The 12,790-nt window shown below is 31.2% G+C and overlaps 5 protein-coding genes across 8 annotated transcripts in view; 3 read left to right on the top strand and 2 right to left on the bottom strand.

Moving 5' to 3' along the window:
• Positions 1-12,790, bottom strand: part of Nd-b14.5b (NADH dehydrogenase (ubiquinone) B14.5 B subunit) — a 31,109-nt gene that overhangs the window by 17,178 nt on the left and 1,141 nt on the right. The window contains exons 3-4 of one of the 4 annotated variants that reach the window (XR_011800894.1): positions 11,187-12,765; positions 10,384-10,728 (exon numbers count right to left, since the gene is read on the bottom strand). The exons of 1 other annotated variant lie outside the window; for it this stretch is intronic. Coding sequence is in view for 1 of the 3 variants with exons in the window: in XM_072012072.1 (XP_071868173.1) it covers positions 12,716-12,765 (50 nt within the window). In the remaining 2 variants the exon portion in view is untranslated. Of the gene's footprint in view, positions 1-10,383; positions 10,729-11,182; positions 12,788-12,790 lie in introns of those variants that run through there. 2 more of the 4 variants (XR_011800895.1, XM_072012072.1) reach the window with 2 other exon arrangements.
• On the top strand, positions 55-2,314 carry Bbs8 (tetratricopeptide repeat protein 8). Its single transcript, XM_072011895.1, has 8 exons — positions 55-194; positions 273-465; positions 553-685; positions 762-906; positions 1,002-1,426; positions 1,497-1,668; positions 1,789-1,995; positions 2,083-2,314. Exons 1-8 carry the CDS (start codon positions 96-98, stop codon positions 2,197-2,199), a joined length of 1,491 nt encoding a protein of 496 aa, XP_071867996.1. The 5' UTR covers positions 55-95; the 3' UTR covers positions 2,200-2,314.
• Positions 2,568-4,435, bottom strand: LOC139991726 (protein YIPF6). The gene is made up of 7 exons (XM_072012039.1): positions 4,302-4,435; positions 3,990-4,118; positions 3,824-3,902; positions 3,702-3,744; positions 3,486-3,617; positions 3,076-3,233; positions 2,568-2,978 (listed from the first exon to the last, which is right to left on the bottom strand). The coding sequence occupies exons 1-7, from the start codon at positions 4,344-4,346 to the stop codon at positions 2,863-2,865; spliced, it is 702 nt and encodes a 233-aa protein (XP_071868140.1). The 5' UTR covers positions 4,347-4,435; the 3' UTR covers positions 2,568-2,862.
• Positions 4,883-6,140, top strand: LOC139991719 (coiled-coil domain-containing protein 134). Its single transcript, XM_072012025.1, has 3 exons — positions 4,883-5,030; positions 5,261-5,470; positions 5,573-6,140. Exons 1-3 carry the CDS (start codon positions 4,883-4,885, stop codon positions 5,920-5,922), a joined length of 708 nt encoding a protein of 235 aa, XP_071868126.1. The 3' UTR covers positions 5,923-6,140.
• On the top strand, positions 6,172-12,194 carry Cda4 (chitin deacetylase Cda4). The gene is made up of 11 exons (XM_072022374.1): positions 6,172-6,176; positions 6,244-6,383; positions 6,655-6,698; positions 9,837-9,956; positions 10,057-10,168; positions 10,251-10,378; positions 10,456-10,661; positions 10,816-11,111; positions 11,197-11,443; positions 11,533-11,724; positions 11,827-12,194. The coding sequence occupies exons 1-11, from the start codon at positions 6,172-6,174 to the stop codon at positions 11,927-11,929; spliced, it is 1,593 nt and encodes a 530-aa protein (XP_071878475.1). The 3' UTR covers positions 11,930-12,194.

The raw sequence follows: 12,790 nt of genomic DNA, 5'->3' as shown, positions 1-12,790 counted from the left end.
TACCGTAGTATGGTTTGCTAAAATATATTACTCCTTTCTCTTAAACTTTAATACAAAATATTAAAAACGTTTTCTATTAAGCTATTCATTAAATCATGGACTTATTTAAAGCTTTAAATTTATTCAGTCAAGGAAAATATGAAGATTGCGCAACAATATGTACAAATTTATTACAAAAGAATCCTCTTGATCAGGTATAAGTATGTTTAACGTACTTACATGTGAAACAACAACTTACATCTCTATAGAAACGTATGTATTTTTCATTGTAGACTATATGGGTCTTAAAAATGCGTGCCTTAACATTACAAGTATATGTGGATGACATAGAAGGAGAAGAGGAAGGAATTGCTGAAAGTCTATTAGATAATTATACAATATCTTCTATGCCTAGACCAGGAACATCTTTAAAAACTCCTGGTACTTCTTCTGTGGGACAATGTCTTCGGCCCAAAACTCAATCAGGTTTGTCCTTGAGAGCCAAAAATAATTTAAAGTAGTAAAATAGAGATAAGTTGGAATTATAACATAAAAATATGTTATGTTTTGTAGGTAGACCACTTACTGGTGTTGTGCGACCAGCTACTCAATCTGCTATGTCTCAGTCGATTGAGCAAACTTTAAGAACACCCAGAACAGCTATGACAGCCAGACCAATTACTGCAATTTCTAGTCGTAGCGTTAGGTACAATTATCACTTACATTGTAATTAAAATTTTCGGTTGTTATACATTCAAAATTAAAATAGATATGTTATATAGATTAGGCACAGCATCCATGTTAACAGAACCAGGAGGACCTTTTATACAATTATCACGATTAAATATTTCTAAATATGCTAGTCAACCAAGTATTGCAAAACCATTATTTGAGTATATATATTATCACGAACATGATGTTAGATATGTGAGTAAACATACGTGTATCAATCAATATTTATTATTAATAAGAATTATTAATGTTCGCTATAATTCTATTAACTGCTACAATGCTACATGTAGGCACTAGATTTAGCAGTGCAAGCAACTCAAATTTGTCATTATAAGGATTGGTGGTGGAAAGTACAACTTGGAAAATGTTATTATAGTCTAGGATTAATCAGAGATGCTGAACAACAATTTAAATCAGCGTTAAAAGATTCTAAAACTATAGAAGTAATCTTGAGACTAATCAGAGTTTATGTTAGACTTGATCAACCATTAACAGCTTTAGATACATGTAAAAAAGGTCTTGAGTATTTTCCTAATGATGTCAATATTCTTACTGAAATGGGGCGTATATTCGACGGTCTGAATAATATGAGTATGTCATTAAAATACTATAAATTAATTGCTCAGGAAGATGCTTCTCATACAGAAGCAATAGCAAGTATCGGAATACATCATTTTTATAATGATCAACCAGAATTAGCTTTACGATATTATAGGTAAATACAGTTGTAGATGTAATAAATAGAAATAATTAAAAATATAATTGCGACGTTCTTTTCCGTGTAGACGATTGTTACAAATGGGAGTATATAATGCTGAATTATTTAATAATCTTGGATTATGTTGTTTTTATGCTCAGCAATATGATCATGTCATATCTTGTTTTGAAAGAGCAATTAGTCTTTCTACTGATGAAAATATGGCAGACATATGGTATAACATTTCACACATTGCTCTTGTACGTATATAATTTCTTATAACGTGCAATGTTTTGGATAACAGTTGAAATTATCTCTTTGATAAGTGTTTGATTTTATATATAGAGTTTAATACTTAGTACCAATTATTTCAATTTTAGACTGTAGGTGACATAACAATGGCGGAAGAATGTTTAAAATTAGCTATTGTTAGCGACAATAGACACGCTTTAGCATACAATAATTTTGGAGTCATACAAATACGAAATGGAAACATTACAGCGGCAAGAACATATTTTCATGCTGCTGCCAACATTGCTAATTTTATTTATGAGCCTCATTTTAATAGTGCTTATTTAGCTTACAAGGTACTATCTACCATTGTATATTATATTATATTGAGTTTATATATATATATAGAGGGTAATGCTACTATTATTTTAAAAATTTCGTAGGTTGGAGATCTTCAAACAAGTTACATTGCTATACAAAAGTCGTTAAGTGTATATCCTAATCATTCTGATAGCAGAACTCTTCTAAACAAATTAGAGAGGTATTTCTCGCACGTGTGAATAGAAAAATATACAGTTTATTTATATCACGTAAAATGTATTATTTTATTAATGTTTGATTCTAGTCTTACAACTAGTATTACCTATCTAATATGTATATGTAAAAAATACAAATCATATAGTATGATACTGTGTTTCATTTCCATGATACTTTAAAATAACTAAAAAGTAAATAGATATTTTAATAGGAATGTTCGTTTGTGATAAAAGCAGTTGACAATGATTATATTTTTTCAAACTGTACATTATAGACACTGAACGATAATTTTGAATTTCAAAGGAATGAAGTAAACATCTTTTTTTTTTTTGCATCCTGTTACCTATTTTTGTTTATCGAGTTTATGTATAAATATATAACAATCTGCGAATAATTTACTTAAGTATTAATCATTATTTTATGCTTACATTAATGTTATATACGTACGTATAATTATAATTGACATACAAAGTTCTGATTCTCTAAACTGTATAATAATAAATAACATACGCATCTACAGTAATAAGTTTTATCTACAACTCTTGACACGTGACATATGCTTAAATTTAGCGAATTTCAAAGTACACTGTAAGCAAGATTTGCTCGATCTTTTAATTCTGTCTTCCCTTGTGCACAAATATAGGACAATGTACAGTCTTCTTATCATCATCATCTTACAATCTATTTTATGTAGTATGAGATATAACCAACCAGGAAATTACAAAATAGAATAAAAATATTGGATACACAGCTAAAGCTTTCTTTCCTATTGGTTGACTGTCGCCAAGAAATGCCATGGATGCTAAAATGTATACAAATCATATTTACAAGAATGTATCAATGTAAGAATTTGATATGCAAGTGTCCATCAATATAAAACTCTATAAAATTATACTAACCATATGTTGCCCATATGAATCCAATCATGGTAATTACGAATCTTAGACTAAATAAGAAAGTAGTCTGTTCTGCCATTAATATGATTCTACATAAAATTAGAGCAATGGCAGTTGGCAACAAGCAATATCCTAAGACACAAATGCTTTGGAAAAAAGATCTATAACAAACATATTAAAATATCTTTTAGCAAATGAAATGCATACTTCATATGTCATTCATTCTTCTATCATAACAGCATATTATATTTATAAAACAAATTTTTTCAAACAAAATAACTATGTTTTATAATAAAAAATTATAGATCTCTTAATGATCTACAAATTCACACCCATAAAGTCATGCAGTATACTATCATAATTGTTAGTATTACAACAAATACTAAATTTCTCTACGCAGTGTAATTACTTACATGTTACCACCTAATAATTTGGAGTTCAATGTAACAACCATAGATCCAATCCATACGATTACAAAAACCTCTGCAAACTCTGGTCCCCCGTCGTTAAAATTATTTGCCGTATCAGAAGAACCTTGTAATATCCTAAAACAACAACAATAAATGTACTATGGTTTATAATCATAATTAGAACAGTATGCGGAATATTATAAAAAATATTAAACTTACATTGCCATGAATGTACATAATACTAGTGGTCCCCACAGATCCCCTAGAATTAAAAATTAAAAATAAGACACTACTATATATAATTCATGATTTATAATATTAAGATTCTTCTATTAACATACATTCCTTTAATAGGCATTTCTTCTCCTTGGGATATAAAACATGATAAAATTTCCTGCCCACTGCTCTGACGTCCCTGAGCTATAATGTAATATAATATAGTAAATATAATATAATGTAATAGAATACAATTTTCTTATATACATACAAAATATTTTGCAATCTTACAATTGTATCCCTGATTGGTTCATCCAAAGTATTAAATTCAGGTTCTCCAAGATTTGATTTTTGTTTGCTTCCTACTGTCAGCTCACCTTCGATATTCTGAGGGTCGGCATATTCCATTGTAATTTTAAACTTCAAATTAAAATTTGACATTAATATTATTATATTATATTTGTCATTGAAATGTTTACATATTATTATCAATACTTTTACTGAAAAATTTTAATTATATAAACTAGCATCACAAAAAATTAATGCACCTAATGAAAAATAAAATGACATCTTTAACATTACATCTCCGACATAAATACTTACATCAAGTTTTGTATCATCTGTCGCTGCCATATTTGTTGTCGACATTAGACCCGAAATTATGAAATCATTAAATATATTATTAAGATTTTAAATGGAAATATCTTCATATCATATCAAATCATCATGCCATATACATATAACGTGAATTCAATCTTCCTTATCTAATGTTTTCTTAATGACTTAAATGTTGCCCTGTTGTACGTACAGAGAGATCTCCTAATACGATTTAGCACTTCTCATGGATAGGGTCAACAAGAAAATCTAAAAAGACACATATACATCGTAATTTAAATTCCTCACGTAAGTATAATACAAATGTAAATCTTTTAATCATTTGCGGAAAAGTCGACACTAATATTGATACATTCGATGAACGAAATTTAATAGATGGCAGCATTATTGGAATGTCGCGTTTGTAAACTTGCGGCTTCGCATTGTCGATTGAATTTAGTTGAAGATTGTATAGTTTTTTCTGGAAAAGCACAGGTATCATGGACATTTGACAACTATTCCTTACCTTGATACCTTGGTTATTATATCGATATATTATTTGATATATCAAGCAGTTTTCGTTCGACAAAATGCCACGCATTCTCTTTTATGTCGCAATCGTGTCAGTGTTGACATGTACCGCGCATGCGCAGTATATTTCTATCGGTGTTGATCACCAAATCAGCGGGAAGCCGCAAAATAGTGATGCATCTCGAATCAAGATCTACGAAGAATTATGTATCCGCTCAAAATATAATTAGCCTTTATTTGGACATTTATTATATCATGTTTGTGGCATTTTTATAATTGTAGTTGTATCCTTTTGATTCTACATATTCTACAATATGTCGTTTATTATAATATGTATTACATATAAATTACATATGTAGAGATACTATGCTATAGATAATAATAAATCTTTATTTATTATTATATCGATTGAATCATCTTAACTGAAATATCATTAGTCAAAAAATCATTTGAACACCAACGCAAGGAACATGCTAAAGCCATTAAACGTCTTCAGAAAATAGGTAACTACGAACGTTTGTATAAGATGATTTTAGTTATTGGTGAAAAGATGATCGATGCGATCGAGGTAAATAAAGCATTAATCGCAAATGAAGATTTCAATCCGGATAATAGATTCTTGCCACAAAATATTACTATACAAACTGGTAATTGTTTTGTTATCAATATAATCTTCTTTTTACAAGAAAATAAGTTTTAACACGATCAGAAACATCATATGACCTTTTTTCTTTTTCTTTTTTTTTTAGCAATATCTACTGTCTTAGAAAACACGGCATTCTTTGGAGATATTCTTCTTCATTTTCCTCATTTTACTCACCGTATACTTAAAGCGCAACAAAAATGGAATCCGATCGTAAATTGGTCCTTAAATTTTACGTATCGTACCAAATATTTGTTAGATTCGGAAACCGCTGTTAAAATTCATTTAGCATCTCAAGAATTAAACGTTATAAAACGCGAACAGGGATATTCCAATCCTTATTGGCAGCCTACTGGGGCTCAAGAACGAGACAACGGGAAAATAAAGAAAAAGAAATCGGCTACAAAAGGAAAACAGAAGAAGGGGGGGCCACAAATGATCAAGGTTGAGTTTTGAATATAATTATATTTTTTACATAATACGCGTACACATGTACTCTTACGATAATAATAATAAAAAAAAAATGTATTCTTGTATACCTTACAAATATTTAATAGATTTTCAATATTAGATAGTTTTAGTTGATGAAATAGTACGAGAAAAATACTTTTTTGTGTATATACGTATGTACTTTTGTACATTAAAATCTAATGGTTATTATTCTTAATGAATAATGGCTTTTATACCTTTGTTTCGCTTTTGAACATGAAGTAATGACAATCATATCCCGATCGAATTAACTGAATTAAAATATTAGAAAGATGGCTGGTTATCCAGTTCGAAATTATCCGAGGAATGTCTAAAAATTGTCAAGAATCCAGACTTTCGGAAGACTTTACTCGAAACCACTATCAGCTTTAGTACGAATAAAAGCGAAGATTTCTCGGACGATGGTGACGGTGCGGTGGTAGAAAGTGGTCAGCCAATGAGCTAAGAACGGTTCCTACCGTTCGGTCCCCGACTCCCGTAGTCCATGGCAGACACCATTGCTGGTAAACCTTGGCTAACAGTACCGTGACATTTCTTTCTTCCAGTGGTTTATCGACAACAAGTATGTCCGTGCAACACGAACCCACGATTTAAAGATTACCTTTAAACATTTACCTTCGGACGTAAGTGCTGTGTAAATTTAATCAAACTGTAACAAGAATTGGAAAAACGATTTTCGTGAAGGATGACGTCAAAAAGGAGTCGATTGCTGTTCTGTGTCGTCGTGTTCATCGTTGCCACAGGTAGGAAGACACAGCTGCTTGTTTCGAAGAGAGATCGGACGGGAGATCAAACCCGTTGGTCGATATAATACCTTCAGCTCTTCCTACTGTGATCTTTCATCGTAGCGAGGGATTTTATAAAGATTTTGAGATTTGTCATTTACCACTCGTAGTAAAAATTGGATCGATCTTTTTGAATTACGATCGATTTTGTATGAAAGAAGTGGAGATAGTGTAGGTAAAAGAAAAAAAAAAAAGAAAAAAAGGAAAGAATGAAAAGAATTCTATTTTTATCGGACATTGAGATTATATTAAAACTTTGATTTTTATGTTTCTCTGTTTTTCATTTGGTAAATGAAAAATATCTTACGAATTAAAATTTCGATTATCTACGTGCATCCTTTAATTTGATCTGTAATCAAAAATATGGCAATAATTCGAGACTTTTATTATCTTGTCCATCTCTGATTTTATGAAATATTTTGTATGTAGAAGAATAATTCAAACAATTAGTATAGCGGCTTAAATTTGTTAGAAAGGCAGATACAATGAAAGAACGACCTTCTCAGAACATTCTTTTGATAGTTTGCAATTCTTCAGCTTACTGAATCAGCTTACTGAATGAAGATTGCAATTCTCTTTCTCTTTTCTTGATAATTATTTGACAACGATCGTTATGTAAATAATTAGGAAAATAAATGCATCGCGATTTGTCGTTATAAACTGGCGTTCATCAAACGATTCTCCTGTTAATCGAATTCAAAGATGTTCCTTGACCCATTACGTGAGACGGTATCTTGTTATTAATAAATTATACTTCTAATGCGATGCTTAAGATCAATAGATCGAATAAAATTACATATAAAGATATACACTAACTATACATCGAAAAACCGGTTATCGATAGATTATATTCTAATGGGAATTCCGCTGGCTTCTCAGAATTTTGTCGAATTTGTTAATACGTGTACAGCATAAATTACAATACAAAATTTCGTCAGGGAGTCGTCGGGATACTGTATACATATTGATATATCATCGTGTTAAACGCATCGATTTTTTATTCATACCTGAAAAATTTACTAAAATTCTACGACCCATACGTATTAAAGATGATAAAAATTTCTAGTTAATATTGAATTTGCCCCCGAATAAATTCAAAAGAGTTTTCTCTCAAGAATTCGTGAAACGCGCATCCACCTTGTAAATTACGTTCTCCACGATAAGCAAGATTTCCATGGAACGCTGAAAGTTCCTTGCATTGTCACGGTGCGTGTCGTAAATAAAGTTGACACAGATAAAATGGCAAGGAGTCGGAGGAAGCAAAGAACCAGCCGGCATGCCAACACGAGAGAAGAGCCGTTAAATTAGGTTCCCGGTCGGTGGTTTCACTGCTGTTTACATAAGTTTCGACGTTTACGTATATGGTGTACCGTACGTTCGCGGCTGTGTATGCGTGCACCACGGCCGATGGAAATGTTGCACCTGAACGATTTACCACAACGTCATTGCCAGAGCAGTACCTTCACTTTCCACTTTGCTGCTAAACCGATCTTTTTTGGCATCCATGCATATGCGAGATTCGCTCCTATAACGAGCAACTCTGCCGATCAATAATTCTTGTACGTGTTTAATTCATATGGACCAAGTTTGTGAAAAAAGATTTCACTTTAATTCTTACTGTACTTGAAAGGTAACGCGTATATGGTTTGTCGAGACGGTAATTGATACATCTAACGATATACATGGTGCGGCATGTCGAATTAGTCGTCGCGATATTTAAGCTGGTACTGATGGTTTAATAAAAAAAGAAAAAATGTTCCAAACGAAACTTCATCGATAGTATGATCTCATGTATCGTATGATCGAAACTTACTACTATGAAATTGTTTTCAAAATTCTTTATATCGTAAACGAAACAACGCTTATTTCATTTTTACACCTATCACAAGATCGTAGTGGAGTATCTTCCTGAAACACTACTTTCTCCTGGCAGTCCATCTGTACAGGATTTCAACGTGGTCAAATCCGAATCTTCCTTCGTCGAATTAAATGCTCAACCAAACCATACGTAATTTCCTAGTTTCTTGGTTTGATTATGGCCGTATCTCTACTTTTTCTTTCGCTTTAAATCCGTTTGGCTACTTTCTGAATCCTGTAATTCGCGTATGATTACTTTCGGAAACATTTTCTTTTAAAGATTCCGTTAAATTGTATCCTTCTTCATCCTTCGACGCTTGGAATAAAAAAGCATTCCGGTAATTACGGATTCTTAGCGCGATTATTATTGAACATTATCGTCTAAAGTACGTTGTGCTGGTAAATGACAAAGTATCAAAAATCTGGACTCAAAGGGTTGTAGAGTGATTATTCAACATATAATAGAATGGCGAAAGAATTTTGATCGCAGCCTTGAAGTTATATTTATTCAAATAACAAAATTTGTTGTAATTAACTTTTTCTATTAGTATGGTGAATGCATTAGAGACGTATGCATAGGAGACGTAATAAAGAATTTGGTAATTATTTACAAACAATGTCAGCTCATTCATTTCGATGATCTTTTAATATGTTGCAGAAATCAAATATTTCGAACAACGTTTGTTCCTTTTGTTTGTAATTTATAAGTTTGGGTTAGGCGTTATTTTATCCGGTCTGCTCGCCGTGGGGCGGCTAGCAACCAATATTTTAACGCGTACGAGAGCTTATGGGGATATCTCGAAAATTAAAAGAGTCCGGCAATAATACGCAAGGGAAAAACATTTCTACGACATATTAAAAGATCATCGAAATCGATCAGGTGACAATACATGTGAATAATTATCAAGAATTTTTTTTATAGAAAATAAATAAATACACATATATATTTTACTACGTACAAGATGATTATCGCTCTGGGAATTTGAAGATTTGCAAAATACTGTTACCAACGTGTGGAAGTCAATGTTAGACATTGATCTTGCCACTAACTCCACGTAACACGTAACACGTATAACGCATATGTCTACTATTTCCATTTTCATTTTCTTAAAAATATTATTCCGTCTGTTTTTCTTTTCTCCGATTTATCTTTTCCATTTTAACCTTTACACATATATTTCTGAAACCATTAGTTATTTTTACAAATATTTAAGAATACCTGTTTGTTTTGTAGGGCAGGGTTATGGGCAGAAAACTGCTAAAAAGGAGGAAGAGAGAAAAGATGAAGAATTCAAATGCCCTGAAGGTCAAGGCAATGGCAATTTTGCAGATCCAGCTACATGCAGAAGATTTTATCAGGTAAACACGCTGAAATTTAATGATATAACAATACATATGTCTTTTAATAGTGAAGTGCGATACAAAGAAATTTCATGTTTATTTAATGTAATTTCAATAGTGCGTCGACGGCTATCCGTATCTAAACAGGTGTCCGTCGGGGCTACATTTCGATGATATTAGTAAATTTTGCACATTTAAAAATGAAGCACGTTGTGGACCTATTGCCACGAGTGAGTACTTTATTTTTAATATCCGTAAATTAAATTATTTCTCATTAGTTTCGTAGTAATGAAAACTTATTGTTAATACCAGCCCCACCGCCTGTCACCGAACCACCAATTGACTTAGCAGAAAAGTGTGATCCCGCAAACTGTCAACTACCTTATTGCTTTTGTTCAAGAGATGGTACGATAATTCCTGGTGGTCTTCATCCAGAAGAAGTATATACTCTTTATTTGTTACTATTTATTAAAATTACTTTCAACAATATCTTTCACATAGTTTCACTAAATTTCAGACACCACAAATGATAATAATGACATTCGATGGAGCAATAAATCACAATAACTTTGATCATTATCAAAAAATATTTGCCACTAATCGATTAAATCCAAACAACTGTCCTTTGAAAGGAACATTCTTTATATCTCATGAATATTGTAATTATAATATGGTACAAAGTTTAGCGCACGATGGACATGAAATTGCTACTGAGACTATATCGTGAGTACTTCTAATCTTCTCACTTTAAAGACCACTCTTATACAATCAAATTTTTCCTTATTTTTTCCTTGAGGAATTTGAAAAGTGAATTAATACTCATATGTGTATATATATATATGTATGTATGTATGTATGTATGATATAATTTGTTTAGACTACAAAAGGGATTAGAAGATAAAGGATATGAGGAATGGGTTGGAGAAATGATAGGAATGCGAGAGATACTTAAGCATTTTAGTAATATTTCAATAAGTGAAATTGTAGGCATGAGAGCTCCATATTTAAAACCAGGTCGAAATACTCAGTACAAAGTATTGGAAGATTTTGGATACATATATGATAGCAGTATTGGAATTTCTCCATTAAAAGTACCAATTTGGCCATATACTCTTGATTATAAGATTCCACATGAATGTAAAGCAGGCACATGTCCTACTAAATCGTTTCAAGGTAATAAAGTAACTTTATGTATGTTATCACATATGATGCAAGGCACGAGCTGTGAAAGAAGGAAAGGTATCTTACTTATTTTTAGGAGTATGGGAGTTACCATTGAACGCGCATTATGTTGAAAGCTATGAAGGAGGACATTGTCCATACTTGGATCAATGTGTGCTTCACAATCATGATCCTGAAGAAGTTTTTGAGTGGTTGCAAGAAGATTTTAATCGTTATTACGAACAAAATAGAGCACCATACATGATGCCATTTCATACTAACTGGTTCCAAATAAAGGAACTCGAACGTGGACTGTCAAAGTTCCTTGATTGGGCAGTAACACTGTAAGCAGAAAATAGCCTATACGTCATGTAATTTTTTATATTTCGTATTAGAAAATTTTTATAAATTATTGAAATAATTATATTTACAGATCCGATGTGTACTTTGTAACAGCTACTCAAGCGCTTACATGGATAACTGATCCAAAACCAATAAAATCTCTGAATAATTTTGAAGGATGGTCGTGTAAAAAGAAAGAAAATCTTCCTGGACCGCCATGTAACAATCCAAACAAATGTGCTTTAGATTTCAAACCTACAGAATCAAATTTTACTACAACAAGGTAAATATAGGTCTATATAGCTAAGTAGATAAATAACGTGTACATATAATCAAGATGTATCTAATACTTTGAAACTTAAAATAATAACAAATATATTTATAGGTATTTAGAAACATGCAGGGAATGTCCTAATAAATATCCCTGGTTGGGAGATTCAAAAGGAACTGGACTGTACAATGATAATTATAATCCTGAGAAGAAATAGAAATGTTCAAAATCTAGAATGATAATTAGAAAGAATTTAATTAATTCTCCTTTGTTGTTGTTTATATAAATAACATTTATAATAAATGTAAAATTTTTCTACTTGGAAGCAGTTCAAGGCAATATACGATATACACATATAAAAATGAAAAATATATTAAAGAGGAAATGGCAAATAAACAATATAAGTTCTCAAAAAATTTACAAATATTAATAATAACAAAATGTACTTATACAATAAAATATACTTTTACCAGAACTACAAATTGAAATGTTTCCGAACTACAAAGCCATTTTACCAACTTTAATTAAATTTTTATACAATATGTAACTTATTCCTGTTTTCACATGTTTGTTTCTATTATACACACTGCATGTAATGCATGTGTGCATTACATTTTTTTTACTGTACTTAACTTTAAAGAATGCTTTATCAAGTATTGAATTTGTTTTAACAATCATTTTCATTCGACGCATGAAGCTGTGGACGTTTTTTAACAGTTTCTAGGGGATTAGTAAAGATATTTATTTGTCTTTCGTCTATTATCATTTAAAAGGCTCTGGAAAATCATAAAGACCGTAGGAAAAGTTTGTTCGTTACTTTTTATAGTTTTGGAGCAAACATTTAAGCTGTAACGCTTTATGTACTAAATCTTATACGTCTAAAAATAGAAGCAAAGGTATAAAAAAATAAAGGTAAATATAGTATACAATAAGTCATGTATTTTATTGTTTATTCGTTATTAATAAAGAACACCTACTTTAACTCTGACTGAAATTCAATCTTTTAACGCTTTGGTTGCCATGGTAAGAAAATATCTCCATATTTTCTAACATCTAAAATATTAAAAATACATTTCTA

This window comes from Bombus fervidus, chromosome 1 (genome assembly GCF_041682495.2).
Source record: "Bombus fervidus isolate BK054 chromosome 1, iyBomFerv1, whole genome shotgun sequence".
NCBI classification, from domain to species: domain Eukaryota; kingdom Metazoa; phylum Arthropoda; class Insecta; order Hymenoptera; family Apidae; genus Bombus; species Bombus fervidus.
This window is presented reverse-complemented; position numbering and strand designations above follow the sequence as displayed.